Here is a 23,399-nt window from a genome sequence, read left to right as displayed (position 1 = left end):
GGTTGGTGTGGGAGAGGGAGAGCCAGGTTGGTGTGGGAGAGGGAGAGCCAGGTTGGTGTGGGAGAGGAGGAGCCAAATGAAGGGTTGGTGTGGGAGAGGAGGAGCCAAATGAAGGGTTGGTGTGGGAGAGGAGGAGCCAAATGAAGGGTTGGTGTGGGAGAGGAGGAGCCAAATGAAGGGTTGGTGTGGGAGAGGAGGAGCCAAATGAAGGGTTGGTGTGGAAGAGGAGGAGCCAAATGAAGGGTTGGTGTGGAAGAGGGAGAGCCAAATGAAGGGTTGGTGTGGGAGAGGGAGAGCCAAATGAAGGGTTGGTGTGGGAGAGGAGGAGCCAAATGAAGGGTTGGTGTGGGAGAGGAGGAGCCAAATGAAGGGTTGGTGTGGGAGAGGAGGAGCCAAATGAAGGGTTGGTGTGGGAGAGGAGGAGCCAAATGAAGGGTTGGTGTGGGAGAGCCAAATGCCATTGAGGGAGTTGGGTGGGAAGAAGAGGAAGGAATAAAAAGAGTGGAGTGGAGAAAAGAGATGAAAAGTGACAAATGAGAGATTTCCTTCACAAGCCTATAAATGAGGAGACGCGGGCGAGACGAGGCCTCGCTGGCAAAGCCAAACTCTTCCCCCTTTCGCAGCCAGCATCTAACCACCTCCTCCTCAAGACACACACACACGCACTGCATGCACGCACACACACAAACACATGCACACGCACGCACACACGAGGAAAAAGTACTCAAATTTTATCAATACTATCAATACTACAAATTCTCTGTTACAAATAAAAGTCTGGAATTTTAAATTTACTTGAGTGAAAGTACTGTACTTAAAGAGTGAAAGTATTGTACTTAAAGCACCAAAACCAGAAAGTACTGTTTTCAAATGTATATATAAAAGAAATTGTTCAAATGGTCAAAATGTATAGTATGTATGTTTTGTAATAATAATAAAAATCTACAAAGTAACTAGTAACTAAAAGTTTTCAAATAAATGCAGTGGAGTAAAAGTACAATATTTGGATCCAAATCCAAAAAGTACCAAAAATGTGTAAAGTAAAAAAATACCTCAACATTGTACTTAAATGCAGTACTTGAGTACAGGTATTTGAGTACATGTACTTAGTTACTTTCCACCACTGCACACACATGCTGTAAATGCACACGTGGTGGAAAGCACACATGTGCACGCACGCACGTCGCATGCAGACGCACGCACAAGCATATGAGTGTAATTACTGCGCTTGCACAAACGCGCCCATACTCTCCTTCTCTCGCCAAGCGCCTGCGCTCTCCCAGATGGCGTAACTTGCGCTATGGGGGAGCGCGGCATCATCGTTTGCACCCCGCCAATCTGGTCGTGGGCCGTGGCGCGGCAGGCGGGCAGCTATCCTGGCGCGGGCGCAACTCTCGTAAAATCACTAACGGTTAGGAGGGGGGCGCGGGCATCAAAGTGGTCCCCCGTTTAGAGGGTCCGAGCACGCGCGCTCCAATAAATCTGGCACAGGCTGTCACGTAAAAAAATACACGCCACGGGAGGTGGTGGAGTGTGGTGTGTGTGTGTGCGTGTGTGTGTGTGTGTGTGTGCGTGTGCGTGCGTGTGTGTGTGTGTGTGTGTGTGTGTTTGTGTGTGTGTGTGTGTGTGTGTGTGTGTGTGTGTGTGTGTGTGTGTGTGTGTGTTTGTGTGTGTGTGTGTGTGTGCGTGCGTGTGTGTGCGTGCGTGCGTGTGCACGTCAGCATGTGGAGGGGGGTCTACCATCTAATCACATGTAACAGGGATGAGATGGCAATACAGTGTGTGTGTGTGTGTGTGTGGGGGGGGGGGGGGTACATCGACTGCGACATGTACCCAGGACGAGGTTCCACGGAGGTTATCTGTAGGGACGTGTGTGTGTGTGTGTGTGTGTGTGTGTGTGTGTGTGTGAGGCGGAGCCGAGAAATTTGAGGAGCAATCCGCCGGGGACCCAGTTAGCAGGCCACCTTTCAGCGCCGCAGAAGAGCGCGCGCGCGCGCGCGTGCGTGCGTGCGTGCGTGCGTGTGTGTGTGTGTGTGTGTGTGTGTGTGTGTGTGTGTCTGTGTGCTCTGTGCTGTAGGAAGCAGGCCGGAGAGCAATGTTCTGCAAGTACAACAAAATACCGTACTTAATTATACACTTTTAGAGTATATTAGGCTATCTGTACTTTATTTATACGTAATTTTTGGATACTTTCACTAGCCCCACTACATTTCAAAGACACACAATGTACTTTAGACTGTCACTCTATTACATTTTTAGACAGGTAAATTATGAATTAACAACTTCATTTGTAAAGCTAAACTGTAAAATATAGTGAATATACTAAATAGCTGCTCTACATGCACGCATTATGAGCTTGCAGATCTGCTCTTTTCACTATTATTGACATTTCTGGAAAACCTTTGCATTATTAAGATACTTATAATGCATTATGATATGCTTGTAACACTACAGTTACAAGAACTCACATAGTACCAGTGAGACGCCTGAGGGCGAGGTCGCGTGCACGCATCCGCCTGGGTGACAACAGACTGCTGGGCGAATGCTGGCGCTCTGGAATGGGGGGGTCAGATCAACATATGGAATTAATTCTGTACTGGCCATATATGGAGTGTGTCTTGCGTGTGTTATAATAATCATGCTTGCCCATGTCTGTGTACTTGAGACACTTGATATGTATTGTGTACTCCCTGAACTGTAGAATACTTTATAGATAGGCTACGAGACATCTCGGCGGCAGCAAGGTCAGCTTTGCGTTATTTTGTCTCATATCTTGTTGTCACGTCATTATGATCCAGCACTATATATCATGTCCCTGTTGTGTAATAAACGTTGTGAACCTTTAGCGTGATACTGTCTCGTGTTGCGTTATTGTTCTCCCGGGCCCGCTGTCGCCGTACCGAAGGAATACTTCAACCGGATTGTCACACACCACCCAGCCGGCACACACTACCTGTCTGTCAGAACCAGACGAGGGTCCAGTAATTAGATTTCACAGCAGCGTGTACAGGGTTTGATGAGGTCAGATCAACATATGGAATGTCAGAACAGGTCAGAGCTCCATATATGGAGATCTAAGGGTGGCAGCGGTGGCAGTGTCTTGAGTGTACAGGGTTTGATGAGGGCCCAGGTATAAGGCCGGGCCTGGATTGGGAAGTATCTAAAGTCAAATAAATAGCATTCAATGTATGCCTACACCTTCAGGAATGTAATTACTTTACTTAAAAGCACACTTCTACATTGTAATACAGCAATGCAGTGATATTAAAAAGAAAATTTACTCTGTAAGTATTTTTAAAATCATATACTTTTGAATACTTAAAGGAAGACTTCATCCATTTTCAACCTATCTTCATATAATTGGTCCTCACATACTCATTATAAAATGGTAAACAAAAATCTATACTCACTCTGTGTCTCAGAGGAGGGCTGTCTACAGTTGGGAAACCTGCCTACCAGTGACATCGTCACGGCAATATTTCTAACTAAAGAACAATGGCTTAAATTACAGCATCCTAACTTTCCAAGAACAATGGCTCAATTACAGCATGCTAACATTCCAGCATGCAGTTTCTATTAGCTTGAATTGTCGCCGGTAGGTAGGTTTCTGAACTGTCCACAGCCCTCCACTGAGACACGAACCAAGTAGACAAAAATGCTACCATATTATGAGGACCATATTATGAGGACCATATGAACAGGTTGAAAACGGGTGCTGTGACGTCGCCCTTTAAGGATGACTATACTTTGACTGGAATAGAGGAGTTGAGTCCATTGTCCTCCTCTGTAGGGTGTGTGCTGGAGGCATAGGGCTGCTGTGACCATGATGGCCCCAGTTGGAAGGCTGGGGACAATCAGTCAGTGTAGAGAAACTCGAGCCCCACACAGGCAGCCACGTCCCAGAGAGAGAGAGAGAGAGAGAGAGAGAGAGAGAGAGAGAGAGAGAGAGAGAGAGAGAGCATGGTGGATTGATGGAGGTCCAACATAGGACTTAGGATCTGCTTTCATTCCGAATGTTCACCATCTGCTTGGCTGGAAGGAGAGCCACGGAGCAGGAGGGAACTCTGTCAACCGACAGATGAGACAGTGAGCGTGCGCGCGCGTGCGTGCGTGTGTGTGTGTGTGTGTGTGGGTGTGTGTGTGTGGGTGCGTGACGTGTGCGTGAATATGTGCTTGTGATTATTGATCCTCAAAGCAACTCAGCTTTCTGAAAGGTCTGTCAAACATGAAGGCACACACACACACACACACACACACACAGTCACACACACACACACACACACACATGCGCACACATGTGCATGTGCAAATGGCGTTGAATGCAAAACGAACCTCATAGCGTATAACTAAATTCCTCCATCTCCAAATACAAAGGCTGCTACAGTGCGATAACGTACATACAAGGAATTTGCCGTGTAAACCTGAACTGCATGTCAGCGTGAATCTCTCCAGGACATACAGTACAGTACAGTACAGTACAGTACAGTACAGTACAGTACAGTACAGTACAGTACAGTACAGTACAGTACAGTACAGTACAGTACAGTACAGCACTACCTGCAGTCAAGCCCTGGTGACAGGGATCATACGTGGGCAACATGTGGCCCCCACCATCACTTTAATATCATCAGAATACTGATATAATATTGATGACATGAACATGACCCGCTTTAATTACTTCAGTTTAAATTAGTAGCTTACTGAGTAGTATTAAAATGTTATTGTCATTTTTATGTCGAATGCATTTGTATTTAGTTCATAAAGTTAGCATAACTATAATTAAATGCATTTGAAATTAAATAAAAATGTAACATTTACCAGGATTCCAATTGAAAAATAGCAAAACATACTTCAGGATTTCAATTCAAATAATATCAAAAATATCCGATTTACAAGCTCAAAACACGTCGCAGTGTGACATGTTTTGAGGTTGTAGATCGGCTATTTTTGCTGCGACAGTAATATGCAATGTGGCCCTCTGGAGTGAGTGTGGAAATATAGTGGCCCTCTTCATCGTCAAAGATGCCCACCCCCCCTGATCCACGCCATCCAGGCTCTGTGTGTAGTGTTGTACGCATGCAAGGCAGTCTGCCATGGCAGCGCCCCGGAAGCCGGAGCCACAAGCAACACACAAGCACGAGCGTGTGCACAGCACACACACACACACACACACACGTCTGTATTACTACACTTTTGTAGGGCATTTTAGGACGTCATTGAAAATACCTGAAAATACTCAAAACATTGCTGAAGAACAGCAGATCGTCAAGGTCACTACGTTAGTTTTCCATACACAATATGGAAAACGAACCCCAAACCCTAAACCTAACCTGGCTTGAGATACCTAATCCTAACCCTTTTCCTATAATTGCTGTAAAATCAATGTCTTGTGACGACCAGGAAAATGGCCCTCACAATTAATACATTCATTTAAATTCAACTATAAATGTGGGGTCATTTGGCCTTCACAAGTATAGAAATACAAGTTGTACATGTTGTACAAGTTGTGTGTGCGCGCGCACACACACACACACACACACACACACACACACACACACACACACACACACACACACACACACACACACACTAGTAGAAGAAGCGCTGTCTTTATATTGGCTCAGCCTACGTGGTTCTCATGGGGCCTGAACACAATGCCATGGGCCCTCCTTCCACTTCCAACCCTCCAGCTCTGCCATAGAGACCCAGGAAATAGTGAGCAGTCATGTGACCTTATAGGGAAGATTGAACTCTGACCTCTTCACCTAGTAACACCCCCCCCCCCACACCCCTCCACCCCCAGAAACCACAATGATGTCTGTGTTTGCCGTTCAAGCAGCCACAGAGAAGTGCTAAACAGTGTTCTTCGGGTCCGAGGAGGAGGAACCAGTATAGATGCACACCCATAACTGTCATGCCGTGTGCTGGGAATGCCGTGTGATTTACGGTGCTTGCCAGGAAAACAGTAAACCACGGCTTCTCGCAGGCGGGGGCGTCTCTCTGCGCACCTGAGAGCAAGCTGTTACACGGGGCCGAGAAATGACTCATGAAAATCACAAGGTTGACAAATGAACGTGGCTCCGTGCACAAATTCCCCACTTGTTATTCATGCGGCGCCCGCTGCCGGGGTGACGCTAATGGAAATGCAACCTCCATCCGTTATAACTTTGATTATCTTTAAAGATAGGATATCAGTTAATCAAAGTGGTAATTAAAGCAGATGGATTTATTTTTATGCCGTATAATAGCCCCCGGTAGAGGCGCGTGAGTGATGGGCTCGGTGTAAAACACTGCAGGGCTGAAGCACAATGAGACACCTGCACCATCAGGTCAGGACCATCATCCCTTCCCTGCATCATCATCATCATCATCATCACCACCACCTGCGTGTGCACCAGTTCTTTCACAACGCTTCCTCTCCAACAACTCTTGTCATGGCTCATTCACTTGGGCACGTGCACACGCACGTGCACAGAGAGTCGGTCATCCAGTCACCCGCTCATGCAATACAGAGACAGTTGTGCCATAGTTTTGATTTACAAAAACGGCCCGCTACGAATAATGGAAGGCACTCAACGACCAAACGAAACACATTCATACACAAGAAAGCGTGCAGCCGCGCACGCGCACACACACACACACACACACACACACACACACACACACATGGCGCCACAAACACACAGAGTGACAAGTACTGTACACACGGTGGGGGGGGGGGGGGTGTACAAACACACACAGCTATACATCCACGTACCAAGCCATTATGGAGCACAACCCAAAAGGCATTCAGCCATTTCTAAGCAGCATTCTCAGAGATCCCAGTCAAGTTAAGAGGTTTGTCATGCATTAGGCAGCATGTAATCACAGAGCTCAACCTCACAGCAATTAGAAGAACACTGCAGTCTCCCACCGCTAATAGTTTACTTTACTCCAACAGCTGACAGACCCACAACCGCCCTCCCCCCCCCCCCCGCACCCCCACCCACCCACATGGTGTACAACACTGACTCGCACGCAAACGCACACAGCTGTGGCTCGTCTGTCAGCAGGGCAGATCAGAACAGTCTCTGGTCTCGTCCCCCGTTGTGCCACATCAATCCCCCAGAGTCTCCGTGTTTTCCGGAGGATTCCGACACAGCCAGGTGAGCCACGCCACCGCTTTACGGCTCACCTGCCGCGTCGCAGAACGTCTGCAGACACAGTGGGGCGCCCTTCCACTCCTGTTCCCCATCCCCCGCCACACAGCCCCTGAGAAAATAAACTCTCATTTTGCAAAACATGACAGGGGGGGAGGGGGAGGAGAACGGCAGAGGAGTCACAAAACAAAGAACCCGGCCCGTTCCCGTAGGCTCTCGGTAGACGAGGTGGGCGTGTGTGAGGGGAGGGCAAGCGAGCGGAGATAGTAGAGCCAGGGAAACGTTAGGCTAATGAAGACTGAGGTAGAAGGAGCCCCCCCCCATACTGATGGTATTGCTATTAGCCTGTGAGCCTGTGCACTTGGGTGTCACTTCAAAGCATTCTCCGCTATTAATCAGCGGCTATCCAGGCCTCCAGCGAGAGCCCCGCTAGCTGCACCGCTAACTACCACCCGCCCCTCCCCCCACAACATCAACACAATGGAGCCATCATTACGGCTGTTACGCTACGCCTCGGCCAGACAGCGCACCTTTATCTAAGGCATATACCTTACATACTCACGGCCAATTAATTTACCTGCCATGTCTGAGAATAAAAGGGGGGCATTGTGTGTGTGTGTGTGTGTGTGTGTGTGTGTGTGTGTGTGTGTGTGTGTGTGTGACTGTGTGTGCGTGCGTGCGTGCGTGTGTGCGTGCGTGCGTGCGTGCGACTGCGTGCGTGCGTGCGTGCGTGCGTGCGTGCGTGCGTGCGTGCGTGCGTGCGTGCGTGCGTGCGTGCGAACAAGCACACATTTTTGTAGAAACACACACTCCCTACCTACTGTATGTGTATTTAGTGAGGGGGGGGGGGGGGTGTACCTGGCTCAGGTTGCATCCAGTGGGCGTTGTGCCTGGCCTAGCGGGCTTTTTTTATGAAAACACCTGCCAGAGGCTGGAACCTGTCTGGCCCAGGCAGCCACACAGCCCCTGCCACCCCCACCTGGCATCCCCCGGCAGACAGACCGGCAGACGGGGAGACAGGCAGCAAGGCAGGCAGTAAGGCAGACAGACCGGCAGGCAGACAGACAGGCAGCAAGGCAGGCAGTAAGGCAGACAGACAGGCAGGCAGACAGGCAGGCAGACAGGCATGCAGCAAGGCAGGCAGTAAGGCAGACAGACCAGCAGGCAGGCAGACAGGCAGCAAGGCAGGCAGTAAGGCAGACAGGCAGGCAGGCAGCAAGGCAGGCAGTAAGGCAGACAGACCGGCAGACAGGCAGGCAGACAGGCAGCAAGGCAGGCAGTAAGGCAGACAGCCTAGCGTCTAAGCCCTGACAGCTTCCCCCCTCCAGGTCCCCTGGATAATTCAGGCTGGATATCAGCCGCCGAGCCCGAGGATTAAAGCCTGACTTATACTCTGTAGACGTGCGCCGGAAATGGCTGATCTACTGTACGAGCTTGTGACGTGCCGCCCGTTTGTAGATCTGCTATTTTCGGTGTCACGCAACTACAGGTATAAATCAGGCTTATAGCTCCAGCACCAGCCCCGTCTCTTTAATGCTAAATACATTTTATACAATGCTAATCCCGAACATGAACTCTTTCTCCCTCTTTGTTTTGACGGCGTTGATGGACGGCACTTTCTACCAGGCTGAAATGGCGAGACCAGGGCCAGGGGTGGGGAAATATATTCTCCTTTTATTGGGTCAATTGTCAACCGAATGTATCAGGGAAGCTTCTTGTAAATTTGCACATTTGGTGTTGACATTGGAACGAGGATCGAGAGCGCATATGCCTGATTTGTACTTGCTCACCAAATATAGCAGATCTAGTAACAAGCTATGCTGCATCGTGTCGTGGGACACATGTGCTTGTGCATCGGCTATATTTGTTGCAAGACACAATCGCACACTCCAAGTATAACTCGCTTTAGAATACATGACACAGGGCGACCCAAAATTGTTAGGGTGCGTACCGCACCTGACAAGTGACTGTGAGTCCCTGCCGGTTCGACTACTGGGCCTGGCGGACCATTTGCTGCATGTCATTCCCCTAGTCTCTCTCTCCCTCTATTTCCCTGTCCCTCTCTCTATCAAAAAGGAATACAAAATTTAAATAATACAAGACACTCTTCCCCTCCACATCTGTCTACTGTAGAGCTGTACTAGCCTGGAAAACAGACAAATCAGCCATTGCAAAAGGTAATCACATTTCACAAAAAAAAAAAAAAATCCCGCTGCAGATTTGGTCTAGCACCTCTTGTGATTGGATTTCACTCCCTCCGAAGCAGTGAGGGACCAATCAGGAACTAGTATGCAAATATGGGGCAATATGAGGCATTTTCTTTTGGTAATACACCCCTTGGAAATGCAGCTTCCACACATGAGATTCCAGACTAATGTCTATGCAGTGATATTAGTCTGGTCATGCCAGGCTAGAGCTGTACTGAGAGCCAGTGATGAAGGCTGAGCTATTACTGCTCACCACTATGAGAAAAACGCTGTCAGGGCTTTGTTTAGTTCTCTCTCTCTCTCTCTCTCTCTCTCTCTCTGGTAAGAATATAAAAAGCCGGAGCGCTGTCTACAGAAATAGACCTGTCGCTATAATTAGAGATGTAAACAAGACAACGCGTGCATGAGTTTCAAGTCTGGTTTGTCCCACTGCCTCCCAGGGCATCCTAGGAAGCAAGACGTGCTTGTCTGTGTTCATTTGTGCATGTGTTCGCGCACGCACACGCACACGCACGTGTCTGTGTGACAGTGCACGTCTAGCCTCTCACTCTCTCTCTCCTCTATATATCTATCTCGACACCCACACAGGACACACACACAAACTCACTCGATCCCCGGTGTGCTCATCATGGGAGTGCAGGTCAGCGGTTTGCGCGTGGCGTGCTAATGCATGCATGCTGCAAGGGGCAGATGAACACACATCTGTTGCTGGGGGGAGTCATTCGCTTGCCCCAGATCCACCGGACGCAGGGGGGGGGGGGGGAGAGAGAGAGAGAGAGAGAGAGAGAGGAGGCAGTGTAGCCTAGTGGTCACACGGAGGACATGGGGAACAGCAGAGTGAGGTGGATATGACTGATGCCTCCGGTGTTGCAAAACAGCAAGCTAGACCTGCTACTTTCGAGTGTCTCCGCAAGAAATTGAGATTTTTTTAAATTCCTCTGAGTAAGAGTTCATACTCCTTCTCAGAGCTGACCCCTTAGTTCGAATCTGACCCCAAGGCACTTTGCTGCATGTCATCCCCCTCTCTTCCGTCTTTCCTGCCCCAAATATATGTTAATAAAAATAAAAAATAAAAAAATCCTCCAGAGCAAATAGACTGAAGGCTGCGCAGTGCGCACACAAAGACAGCATGACGACGGGCGCGCGAGCATGGTATACGAATCAAGCAAACGGCATGTCTCCGCAACAGGGAGACATAAGAGGACGCGCGGCGGAATGAGACTGAAAGAAAAGGTGGTGAACTGAGAGGAGGCGGACAGGTGAGCCTTCAAACGGGAAAACACGAGAACAGAGATTGAGCGTGTGGTGTAAAACAAGCCATTCCCCCCGAAACGGGAAAAGAATGGCAGAAGAGAAGGGAGACAACAGGGTTTTGTTCTAATCAGAGAGAGAGAGAGAGAGTGAGTGTGTGTGTGTGTGTGTGTGTGTGTGTGTGTGTGTGTGTGTGTGTGTGTGTGTGTGTGTGTGTGTGTGTGTGTGTGTGTGTGTGTGTGTGTGTGTCTGTCTGTTTATGTGAAAGAAAGCAGGAGTGAGGGGGTGGGGGGGGGGGGGGGTGCAGGAGAGAGCAACAAGTCCCGCTTGGATTGAGGACGAGGCAGCTGGTTGCACGGTCCCGGGAGACTTATTAAAATGGAATTCCTGATGCTAATCTTTGTTTTCTCACAAAAGGGCTGACACATCCTTGAGAGGCATACCGCATGTATATTTAATGACAAAACTCTGCATATATTTAGCGGGCGCACCTCATTGTTCGGTGCTACGTGTCACCAGCGCCCGCTGTTCCACTGACAGTCACCGAATCACGGGCCATTATTTGAGTTTATCTGCTTTCAGCCACCGAAACACCCCGTCCACGTTTATGGATCATAGTCTGCTGGCGGGCTGCGAGAAAAGGAGGGAGCTATAGGCCTTAGACAACATGGGAGGAGAGATATGCGAAACGAACTAAACAAAGACAGACAATTATGTGTGTCTGTGCAGAACAGCTGTAGGCCTATAGTTTGAGCTTTTGTTCGGTCCAATACTACGCAGAACCAAACCAGCATATTGTGACACAGAACTTATGTCTGGACCGATCGTGATCTGAATACGATCAGATATTGAGAGAACATTGGATCAATATTTCAGTTCTGACAGCACCACCCTTCCTTAAATAAGAAAACAATATAAAGAAATTAGGATGTTTTTAATAAAGCCTGGGTTCTATATCCGGCAGGCAGTGCCAGCGGGGACGGAGTTGGACGTTAAAGGGTTAACGCTGCACCTGTCTACGCCTCACAGCCAGCCACGGGGTGCCTCTGGTCTAGTGGGGGGTGTCTGGAGAACCATGCCATGTACACTATACACTCTCTCTCTCTCTCTCACACACACACACACACACACACAGACCCCCCTCTATTTCCCTCAGTAGTGTACGCTCATGTACACACTCACACAGACACCAACGCGCGTGCACACTAACCGCCATTGACGGGGAATCTGCCCCGCAAACAATGGGACAACAGCGGCCCCCTCATTGTCCTTTTCACTGAACGATTACAATAATAAAATTGAAATTAAAAAACAAGTAATCTGGATTTTCTGCTTGAGCCGTTAATGATGTCTAACAGCTGTCACATGCAGTACGAATGTGTGCCGAGGTGGGCCTGGGGCTGGCTGATGAGGGGCAGCCTGATACTGGGGTGGAGGGAGGGAGGGAGGGAGGGAGGCGGGAGACAGAGCGACACAGCAAGATCCAAATTACATACAAAACAGCAATTGTTGACTTTGGACAAATTTATCAGTCTATTCAATCGCTCAGCATAATAATTACTGTGAAGGGTTTTTGTTTAGTTTTTGCACATTCATTATGGGAAGAGGACATTAGAGATCCCACAGTCCATTTTTTAATACAGCCCTCTCACTTCCTCATGTTGAGGGTAAAAATAGACGGAGGAGGTTTTGAAATTCAAAGCTCTGAAACCCGATACAGGAAGGTATTACCCTGCCTGCCGCTCTCACCCGTGGGTCTCCTTTGTGTTGGTCTCGTGTGCCCGCCCCATGCTGGAGGTGACGGCTCTCTGGCAGCGTGCCACACGGTGTAGGCTGGGTGGCGGTCCGTTTGAAGAGCCCGGCTCCGAGGGCATGTGGCCACTGACTCGCTAACCAAAATGCGCTCGCTTAAAAAGCCAAACCCTTCTCTCCATCCTGTTGTCTGTGGAGGGGACAGGCTCGCTGATGAGCTCTACGCAAAGCAATGGAACGTGCCGCATTATTTTCGGACATCGGAGGAGCCACTTCAAATGACCCAGCCGTAAGACATTCCAGATGTTGCTAGTTATTTTTGATGACTGGTTATTGAGGGCCTTGACATAATAACACAATAACGACACTTGATATGCAGAGAAAATGCCTGGCTTGTCAGACTCCTAATGATAGGGACGCTTGTTCCTCTGAATCCACACAAGACATGGACACAGACAGAGAATGACAGGCGCTTAAACTGGAGACGGGTTTCCTGTGACCGTAACACCGGTGAAGAGGACGGGGCACGTTCCCCATGGTAACAGCAGTGTGCAGCAGTATGCATGGAGGGCTTGCCTTGTACCAAAAGACAGTTGACCACTTCACTGCCCTTTACGAGTTGTGGTTTTCCGGTGGGAGTGTCGGCTGAAGGTGACAGATGGTGGCAGCTAACCGGCCCAGGTGCCATTGCGGCCAGGTGTGTGTGTGTGGGGGGGGGGGGGCAAGCAGCACCGGCTCCACCGTTTCAAGGAGACACCGGTGACATCACGTCTGAACCGTGTCATCTCACAACGGTGCACAAACAAGCCCAGCGCGATGGGTTTCTCGCTGTTTTACAGTGTTAGAGAGAGAGAGAGAGAGAGAGAGAGAGTAAGAGAGAGAGAGAGAGAGAGAGAGAGAGAGAAAAGCAGGGAGGGCACAAGGGAGGAAAGCGCGGGCAGGAACTCACCAAGCCCTGGCCAAATGGAACTTGGCCTGAGACCCACGTTCTGTCACTGTACTTCCACCACACTGGTTCCCTGAAACAAGTGCTTTTTTAATGTGATATTTCGTGGGTTATACTTAAAATGTCATTTTTCTTCTTGGTCAGACCTAAAAAAAAAAAATTAAACTGGTGCTGAGAGCACTATCACAAGCCTGTCGCAGGGGATTATGTTCTGTTAAATAATAAAAGCAAGGTCCAGCAGTAATGTCTGGGTCTTTGCAGGTCGGGTTCGGGGGCAATGGGGGTGGGAGGGTATAACCGAGGGCTTCACAATGCCACCATGGAGTGGCAATTGCAAAGTCCATTTTCTTATACAGCCGGTGGTTAAGAACAGCAATTGCTCAAACAACGCAAGCACCACAAGTCCAAGACAAGGCCTCCCATCGCACAAACAACCTTCACCCACTTACGGAGGAGGTTTTACCTTTTTTTTCTCTTTTAAAGACCTGCTTGGAACCAGCCGTTCCTAACTCCACCAATAAAAATAATGTTAAAAAACTATGTTTGTTTTTGTATTCTTCTTCGCAAGAACACCGGGCCCGAGGGATATTCCAGCGATGAGCCATACAATAAAAGTCATAGTAAAGTTATTTATTCCCTGTTGGAAAAAAATAGAAAAAAAGAAAAACAACTCAGGGGAGAAGGCAGACAGCGCTGCTAACCTTTGAAGGGGAAGCTGCTCGGATATCCAGCTAGGACATAAAAACCAAGGGAATGACAGGGACATCCTACCAGAAAACAATAAAGGGGGTGCAGGGGGATTGTTTTTTATCTTTAACAGCAGCCGTAAAACACACACAAAGCTTGGGGTCCGCAACAATGGCCTAGGGCAGGGGAGGGTGGCTAAAAATTGAAGTGGCAGGAAGACCACCACATCCCAGACACAAGGGTCTTCCTGCTGCAAGAGAGAGAGAGAGAGAGAGAGAGAGAGAGAGAGAGAGAGAGAGAGAGAGAGAGAGAGAGAGAGAGAGAGAGAGAAATGGAGTCTGGGAGGGGGGCACAGGACAGCATGGAAAGGGATAAAGAAAAGACATGTTAAAGGAAAATGGGGACTGGGTGGGAAGCAAGTCAAGGTGACACAAATATGACCTTTGATTACATGGGGTGTTTAGAGCAGATCTCAGCCATGGACAGACTCAAGACTCCCTGCTGTTTTAGCACAGCCACAGGACCAGGGATCGGAACAATATGGCTGAAAGATGAGCCCCCTTGCCCCCCAAACCCGGCCATAAACGCTGACAGCAAAGACACTGTGTCTCTTGGTTTGACGCCATCAGACGTCTGAATCCTGACTGTCACCCACCCCAGAATGGGAAGACCGCCTCCAACTATTTGCTGGAGCCAGCCGGAGATAAAATTACTATTTTAAAGCCGCCTGTAAACCAAGGGGCAGAATTAAACTGCATTTCATGAGTTTACATTGCTGCTGTGTCTTACTGTATGAGTAGCGTGAGAGCGAACTTGTTCCAACGTCACATTTTCCAGAAGACAGTGTGAATGCAAACTATAAATCGACAATCTGACATGCAGTACAAATGACGAATGGTTAATATTAGGTGAAGATGGACACAGGCAAATGCACACGGACAGAATCTCCGGCAGGGCTAAGTAACATGCTTCAGTGGGCAAGAGGGGAGGTAGCCTTTGAGCCTGTGTCCACTGCCTGGAGAGCCCTAGGATTGAAAGTGAAATCGCCAGTCCGCGCAAAAGATAGAGAAAGGAAATTTCTTCCTCGAGTGTGGTGAAATTCTGTAACTCGGCAAAGGAACAGATCAGCCTTGATGCCGAGAGGATGTTGCAACAGCAGTCACTATTTTCAACACTGGAGAACGTGGGAGAGGCTTCACAATAAACACACTGACAAGTCTGAGGAGCCCTTTCAGGGAGCCACATCAGAAACCTGCTTCTGAATGCATTTTTACATCGACCCTGAAATATTCATGCTCTTTGTAAAGTATTCATGTGAACCAGTGTGCAAGTTAGTCCCTGGGGGGAAGGTGCAGTGAAACTGAAGGATTCAACACACTCAGCAGACAACATGCTCGGTTCTGCTAATGTTGCTAGCATACAGGACAGTTCGAAGGGACACTAATGACCTGCCCTGTCAATACTACAAAGCCTGAGTTACGCTTTGCTGCGCACGGGTGTTGCGCGCCAAAAAACTGCCGATCGATAAGCTCACAACGTGTTGCACTGCGATGTGTATTGAGCTTGTAGATCGGCTGTTTTCTGTGTGCGATACCATGCAGTGCATAACTAAGCATAAATGAAGCTTTACGACAGTGGGAAAACCAGTTTGGGCGCACAACGACTCGGAAGCGGTTGACCATTCCAACTGCGTGGTATTTTATGACTGTGATGTAGTTTAGGCTTGCAGGCAAGGAGTCAAGGAGACTTACAAAACGTGTAATTATTCATTAACTTGTGACATATTATTTAAAGAAAAGATCTAAAAAATAAAAAAGACATTCCCAAAAGGGATGTTTTGTTTTAAAAGGGAAGGGGAACACTTTGTTAAATATACACGTGGAATAATCTTTATATACTGTATCACCAATTCTTCTATCATTTTACGTTGCAGTTTATATACATCATCACTCCAAAAGTAGAATGACATTTATTGCAGTTATTGTGAATTATGCTTCTATTCTCATTCGTCTATTTGCATTATGGCGGACGTGACATTTTCAAATATTGTTATAGCAATGAATCATCTGTCGTGCATTAAAGTAATACAATAACACAGGTCAAAAATAAGACTGATAGATTTCCTTTTCAATGTCCCCTTTTCCTTCGTATTATTTTTTATGTGAAACTTTCAAATCATCCATTAATGAAATATTAATATGAATTATGTTAGGTCGTTGAAATCTAAAAGATTAACTCCATTTAATTTCCAAGATTACAGAGTAGCCTACACAGTAAAATCCATTACGTATCTATGTATCTATTAGTAACTCTTCAAGTTCAATGAACTCTGAGGATTTTAATGTGTAGATTCTCATATCGCTGCTGTCGGGCAGAAACCTCTTATCACCATATTTCAACTTGTGTTTATTGTTCTCCGTAAATTAATGCCCTAAATCATCATACAAGAGTGTCGCACAAAAGTAGTGAAAATAGCAGATCTACAAGCTCACTATTGTCACAGAGAGATGAATTGTATGTTTGTTCACAATTGAAAAAAAGAAATACCCATTTAAACCGGGAAAGCATCTGCGTCATTTTAGATTTCCGCGTTGGCTCCTCAAAAAATACAAATAAGTTCACACGCTTTTAAAAAAAAATAACATTTTGACTATTCCTGAAAGCGTTTTTCTTTTCTCTCTTTTCTGGGGCTCCCACGCACAAAACATTTTCAGATGCACAAATGTTGATTCAGTTTGAAGAACTACTGATTTAGAAGGCATTTGTAGAATCGGCCTCAGGTCTTAATGGGTTGTTGTAATAATAAAAAAGGAACGGCTTTGGACATACAAGGTTTCCGCCATACAGCGGCGATATTGCTCTCAGTCATACCCATGTGTTACTGAAGAGTGGGAGAACAATAAACCACCTGTGCTGTTCGATGAGCACTGATGATATTCGGGGGGGGGGGGGGAGGGGGGTAGATGACGTGCATGTTGTTGGTGTGCATGCTGCAACAAAAGACATGCCACATCCACTTAGAAAAGCACCTGTACCATCTGTAGCCTAGCGTTAGCCATAATGCTCTCAATGAATGAGAATAGGGGCTGGGCGATATAGGGACAAAATAAAATACCACATGATTTTTTACCAAATACCTCAATATCGATGTCGTAGCGATAATGTTGTATTAAGACAATACAATAATTTACAAAAAATGTCAAAATATAGTGAAAGTACTAATATCCAAACTACGTACCTAACAACACACGATGAAGCAATGTGTTGTGAGCTTACAGGTCGCCCTTTTCATGCTATAGCGTACTCATGCTGTTTTTGAATTGTTTTGTGATTCAAACTAGGACTAGAACACTTAAATATCCAAAATCCCAGGCGATTGAGGCGATATTTAGTCTCATATTGCAATATCAAAATAATATCAATATCTTGCCCAGTCCTATATTGAGAAAATAAATAGGATGTGTGTGTGTGTGTGTGTGTGTGTGTGTGTGTGTGTGTGTGTGTGTGTGTGTGTGTGTGTGTGTGTGTGTGTGTGCGCGTGCGTGTGTCTGTGTGCGCGCGTGTGTGTGTGTGTGTGTGTGTGTGTGTGTGTGTGTGTGTGTGTGTGTGTGTGTGTGTACACATGCGGGTGTGTGCTGCCAAAACATGGTGTGATGTGAATAGTGAACAGCCCTCATGAATAAACCTGAATGACTAATTATCATTATTGGCATAATTCTGCAATATGTGCAGGTTTGAAGATTAAAATGGATTCAGAATCCCTCTACTGTTAATTCAGAAATGCCTCAAATGCATCTCATATGATATGATATGCATCGCATATCACCTGCAGAATAGCAACTGAATTTTTCAAGAATAACAAAATCAATGGCTGGACTCAGAGAATAAGAGGCGATTTGTCAAAAGTCATACAGTATTTTTTTTCCTTCCCAGTATAGCAAATGAGCCAGAAAAATGTTTTCCACGTAAACATCCAGTTCCAAATGTACTATCGACTAAACACTAGAAATAAAAATGTTGAATGTTATTTCCAAGCGCTAAGTATGCAATTGCCTTTGAAGACAAATGTCCCTGCGTCTCAGCTGTTGGTGTGTGGGAAGGCCTGACTCCTTGCAATTAGAAATAAATTAAAGACAAATACGAATAAATTCAGTCCAACTAAAATGATTGGTTTCAGTGTCTACATGTAAAGCAATACAGGAGACTCTGATGGGTACATTTCTCAATTTTGAGGAGATTATTTACAGAGCTACAGATATTTGATACAACCAATATGTCATTTCATGTGACCTGTCTCGATTCAGCCCATCTGCTCCCCGATTCACGGCCATGAATGATTATTCCATTCAGCAGTACTATCCTTTAAGCTGCTAGTTTGACTCTCCTATGTGACCATGCAGGGATGAATGTGTGCATTCACGTTTGTGAACGTGAACATTTGCATGTGGTATAACAAAATAACCAAATCACTAGCCAACCACTTTCAACCTGGTATCCCGGTTGTGGGCATCTCATTATAGGGCACATAAAAAAATAAAACAAATCATTTACAAAAATAGCCAATCTACAAGCTCACAGTGTGTTTTTTGCTTTTTTTTTTTTAAAGGTTTTTGAATATGGCTAAAATGGTTAAACCTGACACATCCTCATCCTGTGAATCCATTTGCACCCAGACACTCAAATTCCCAATATTGAAGGAGGATTTTCTTGTACTCAAGAAGGCAACCTCTCCTCCCTATATGGACCTCCATAGCTTATTCATTCAGCTCATGCACCTTCATCAGGTGTATAGAAGCCATGAGCTTGGCCTTTATTTGTGACAAGGTGATATAGCCAGCCACCTAACATGAGAAATTGAAATGGAAAGACAAATATCTCTACAACCAGAGCCAATGGGCAACATGGGGATGTGCTTACCAGATGTAGAAAGGGAGAACAATTACATTAAATATACAGTCTGTCTGTATTAAGGATATAGGCCTATAGGTGTTTAGACGTTATTCAAATAGGCTGTTTGCTTAATGGTTGCCAGCCTTGAGAGGAAGGTTATGGATATTGATTCTGTACAGTTAAAATCTTGATCAAGCCTAATCAATTCCACCTGATTTGTAGTTTGACCTGACGGTTTAATTTACTCTGCCCCAAACACTGGAGCCATTTTCTTAAAATATAAAACGACTTCTAATCTGCAGATTTTGTGAAATAATCAGCTTTGTAGCCTACTCAACGGCAAAACATATTGCAGAGAGCCTCAGCCTATTATTCTATACGTGCACTGACTGTGAGACAAGCAGCTACGTGGGATCGTGTGAAACAAACATGTTCAATTGGTTAAAAAAATAAAGCGGGTATGCGGACAAAATGCATTTCCACGAGCAATATAGAACATATAATTGACGTATAGTGGTCTAACCTGAGTGGGGAGCCATTGGAATGTGCGAGGGGTAGTATTTTCCTGGCGGGAAGTGGCCGGCATGTTGCACAGAGCCGTGGCCGGAGGGAGCGATCCGAGAGGCGGCACGGTGAACCAGCGCGCCCCGCTCTGAGAGGAGGTGTGCCGGCGCAGCGAAATCCCGTCCTTCCATCCTGGCGAATGTTGAATAATCCGAAATCCGGAGGGCAGGTCGGGAGAATCAAATGCAACCCATATAATAATCCTTTCCTGCAGATCTATGTATTGCATTTAGTTGATCGTAGGCTTCTCCAGCCAAAAACGTCGCCCCCAATCATCTTTTCTGTTTGGAAGAAAATAATTTACATTAGCAAGGCAGGCAGGGCAGGATGGAAAGAAATGCCGAATGATATTGATATAGCATAAATGTTAGACATTTAAAGCTTATATTACGTCTGGCAAAAAATATATATATATCCTATATATGAATCCTTCTCGCACCGAGGTTTTTGCACTGCAATCACACCACGACCACGGACAGTTTACTTTTAGTAGCCGCAGAGCGCGTGCGATCGTCTGAAGCTACAACACCAGCAACCGCCCGTCCAGTAAAGGGTTTCAAAACCCCAGCAAGATTTCAACCCTATTGATCAGCCTAGGATACAGGCCTGGCCGCCTATATGCATCTCACACAGAGGAGCACTCCATAGCAGCCTGCTAGACGCGTATAGTAGGCCTAGATCTGTGTAGGCAACACATCACAGAATCGTATCTTTAATGGATGCCATTATATTTCACCAAAATAACCGTCGTATACTGTGTCTTAATTGCCAGTCTTGTCTAAACCTGATTAATTACCGCCAGAGCCACATTACAGTATCTTGGTCAATAGTTGTTTATATTTATTTATTTTTTAAGTGAAAAGACAATTGTGTCCTTGATCAAAATATAAATGGGCTATTTTCCCTCAAACATGTACATGTGTGGCAGCTTATCACACCTCAAGGTGAACACTGCCTTCTCTTGCTCCTCTCCTATTGTCTCGGATTGTTACAGGCGTTTTATGGAAGGTGCCTATATCACCTCTGTTCTGTTCCTTAGCGATAGTCTAACAACAATACATTTTATTCTTTTGACTGCACCGCAGCGATATCTGGTTTCGGACACTGGTGTGTTATACCAACTTAGACGTGGTTGTGTTTAGCTCTTCTTCAATGTTTATAAAACTGACATTTGCAAATTGCATCAATCAACAACATGCATCAACGAATTCGAAGAACAAGGCACAAGCAAGCCACTGGCAGCACATAACACCCATTTCACCATCAACTCATCAAGCACAAGGCCCTAATCTTCAAAATGTCATTAGAATGCCTCTCCATAACTGAGATGCATAGCTCAGGACTCAGGAGCAAAATGGGTCTCCTCTGTCCACTCTGTCTCTCGCTCTCTCTTTCTCTGGTGTTTTGAATAACTGCACTCTCACTGTCTTCAATCTGTCTTGTCCTATTTCATGTCAGGTAATCAAATAGAGTAATCCCAAAATGTGTTAGAGACTAAAGCCTGTTCTTGTAGCAATATGCCACAAAATGCCATTTTCAGCAGAGAAAACAATTAAAGCAGCATAATATAAATTGTGTGATTGCGATATTGATGTTTGCCTTTGTCTTTAAAAAAATAAATAAAAAAGAAGTAGCCTATACAGTCCACAAACGTGACAGTCCTGTTTGGTGTTCATATAATGGCAGTGGGCATCAGAGGACCATCTGATCAAACAGGAATTAAACTAAGAGTCTATACAAAACGATATAAATCCCTCGATTTAGTTACATGTTATGGACATCCTCATCTCAGGCCGTTTTTTAATGCGGCATGTGAGTCGAGAGCTGAAGCTTCAAACTAGACTCCAAGGTGAATGGCCGACCGTCACGAAGACTGCCTTTGTCTCCACATAGAGAGACTGCTTGCAGTCAGCCATTACCGTCCATCGCCATACTGATGCATTTTATTCCCCCCAGCCCACTGTGTGTGCGTCCACTCTCACAGCGACAGAATAAAACCTCCCCAAAACCCCATCCGTCTCAGAAGCTGCCGTGCGAAAGCTTCTACAAATGTGTATAGGCTATTCGCACGAATTTATTTAGCAGCAGACGCAAATCATGTCCGAGGCGAGCCCCTTTCTCTTCACGTCAAAACGCGATTTTTTTCCTCCCCCCAGCAAACTAGGCTACTGTATATATATATATATTCTTTTAAATGTTTAAATGATCGACGCCTGTTAATTCAATTGCGTAACACGGGCAGGCTATACCTATTTCGCATGCAGAATCCGATCAGATGCAGAAACTCGGATAATAAATCAAATTATGTTTTATAGTTCGGAGCAGGCTGCCGGAGAGAGGCACCCCTCCACGTCGAGGCTGGCCAGGCGGAGCACACCACGGCATGGGATAATGCTAAACATGCGTCCCCTTCCTCTATGCAAATGATCCGTATGAGTTTATGACGACTATAGGTCAACAGATTACGCCTAGAATAACTCTATTTTTTAAATGAATCAACAATTCATCAATTTAACAAATAAGGCCTTATGAAATAGGGAGAAAGGCCAATTAGCCTATAGGCCATATGAGAAGTGGATAGAAATTGTAAATCTATGCTACACTACAAATTATAGAATGCTTCCAAAAAACAGATAATTACCGCAAAACAATTGGAAATATCTATAGGCTATATAGCTCACCTAATTATAATATAAAAGATCAGTTTTTAGTATGGAAATGTTAAAATACTGCAATCTGTAATACTAATAGCCTATATTATTGTTATAGTCTAACAATGTTTTTGTTATTAGGTCATTTTAGGCCTACAAATAATGTCAATAATAATATTTTTGTCAGCTCATTGCTAAATTAATTATATCATTTATATATCCTACACTTACATGCAAATGCATGTTATGCATTTATGCAATGCTTATTGTAGGTCATATCTAACAATTTGTCAGCTGGCAGTTTATTAGTTTATTATACATAAAAAAGAGACAGGCCTTCAGATGTTTTATTCCAAAAAAAATTAAGTATATAAAAAATACTACTTACTGGTATGTTAAATCCTTGCATAACAAATAAATTATAAAATCACAAAAAAAGGAGAGGGAAGGTGCAGACCACAAGTGCGACGCCCATTTAAAAAGAAAAACGTGGATAATACAGTTTAAATCCCACAGTTTTCCATTTGAAGCTTGTGTCTACTAAAAAGCAGTAGGATTCGGGGCTTGGTAACACTGTGGTGAATCGAGAACTCGGATCTCTCCGAACAGCGATTCTGTCTCTCCCAATGCACTGCGTGCCTCGCATCTCAGGGAGGGTAAACACACTCGCCCATTGGACGGATACCTGCATGTTAATGCGCTCGTGCCGCCCGCCCGGGGACACCGGAGGCTCCGATTGGCCGGCGTCGCGGGCCAATGGCACGGTGACTGGCGATGCTAAACAAAGTGAGCGGCGCCAGATTTAAAGCTCAGAGTGGGCTTTAATATGAGCTCAATGAATGTAGGCTCCTCATTTATATGCATTCTGTCTATGTGTGTTTATTAGAAACATTTAGGGTGGGGTGGAGTAAACCATTGTAAATAAAGGCCAATGCGTTTACCAATTTAACTGGCTGCTAAAAAGTGCAAGTTACATTTTTTGATATACTTTAGAATTAAAAAAATAGCTATTATTACCGGTTTGCAAAGTCGTACATACACGATTACACAAAATGCTAAAATGATAACACAAAAAGCCCTAGAAGGGCTTGTTTAATTTGTGGTCCTGCATAATATTCTGTAATGTAGGCAGTAGGCTACAGAAAATGTTTTTAAAAATGATTTAAAAAATCACACATGTGTGAAGTGAGGGGCGCTCTTAGCATACATCGTCATGAAGAGCTGAATTTATGTGATTGTGGTTAAATTTACATCATATTTGGTGGACATTTGACCACATTTTTCCTTTGATTGTCAATGGCAAATATGAGAC

At 45.7% G+C, this 23,399-nt stretch overlaps 1 protein-coding gene across 5 annotated transcripts in view; it reads right to left on the bottom strand.

Annotated features, from left to right (window-relative positions):
* The window catches only part of bahcc1a (BAH domain and coiled-coil containing 1a), a 107,169-nt gene extending 84,520 nt beyond the window's left edge, over nucleotides 1-22,649 (bottom strand). For 4 of the 5 annotated variants that reach the window (XM_080776697.1, XM_080776699.1, XM_080776701.1 and 1 more), the window contains exons 1-2: nucleotides 22,476-22,649; nucleotides 19,396-19,717 (exon numbers count right to left, since the gene is read on the bottom strand). In XM_080776697.1, coding sequence (XP_080632823.1) covers nucleotides 19,396-19,567 — 172 coding nt within the window. In that variant the 5' untranslated portion in view covers nucleotides 19,568-19,717; nucleotides 22,476-22,649. Of the gene's footprint in view, nucleotides 1-19,395; nucleotides 19,718-21,355; nucleotides 21,479-22,475 lie in introns of those variants that run through there. The other variant, XM_080776698.1, reaches the window with a different exon arrangement.
* Nucleotides 22,650-23,399: the final 750 nt, after the last annotated feature.

The sequence above is a fragment of the Protomyctophum bolini genome (assembly GCF_963924005.1).
Source record: "Protomyctophum bolini genome assembly, chromosome: 11".
NCBI classification, from domain to species: Eukaryota; Metazoa; Chordata; class Actinopteri; order Myctophiformes; family Myctophidae; genus Protomyctophum; species Protomyctophum bolini.
The sequence above is the reverse complement of the archived record's forward strand: the minus strand, read 5'-3'. Positions and strand labels throughout refer to the sequence as shown.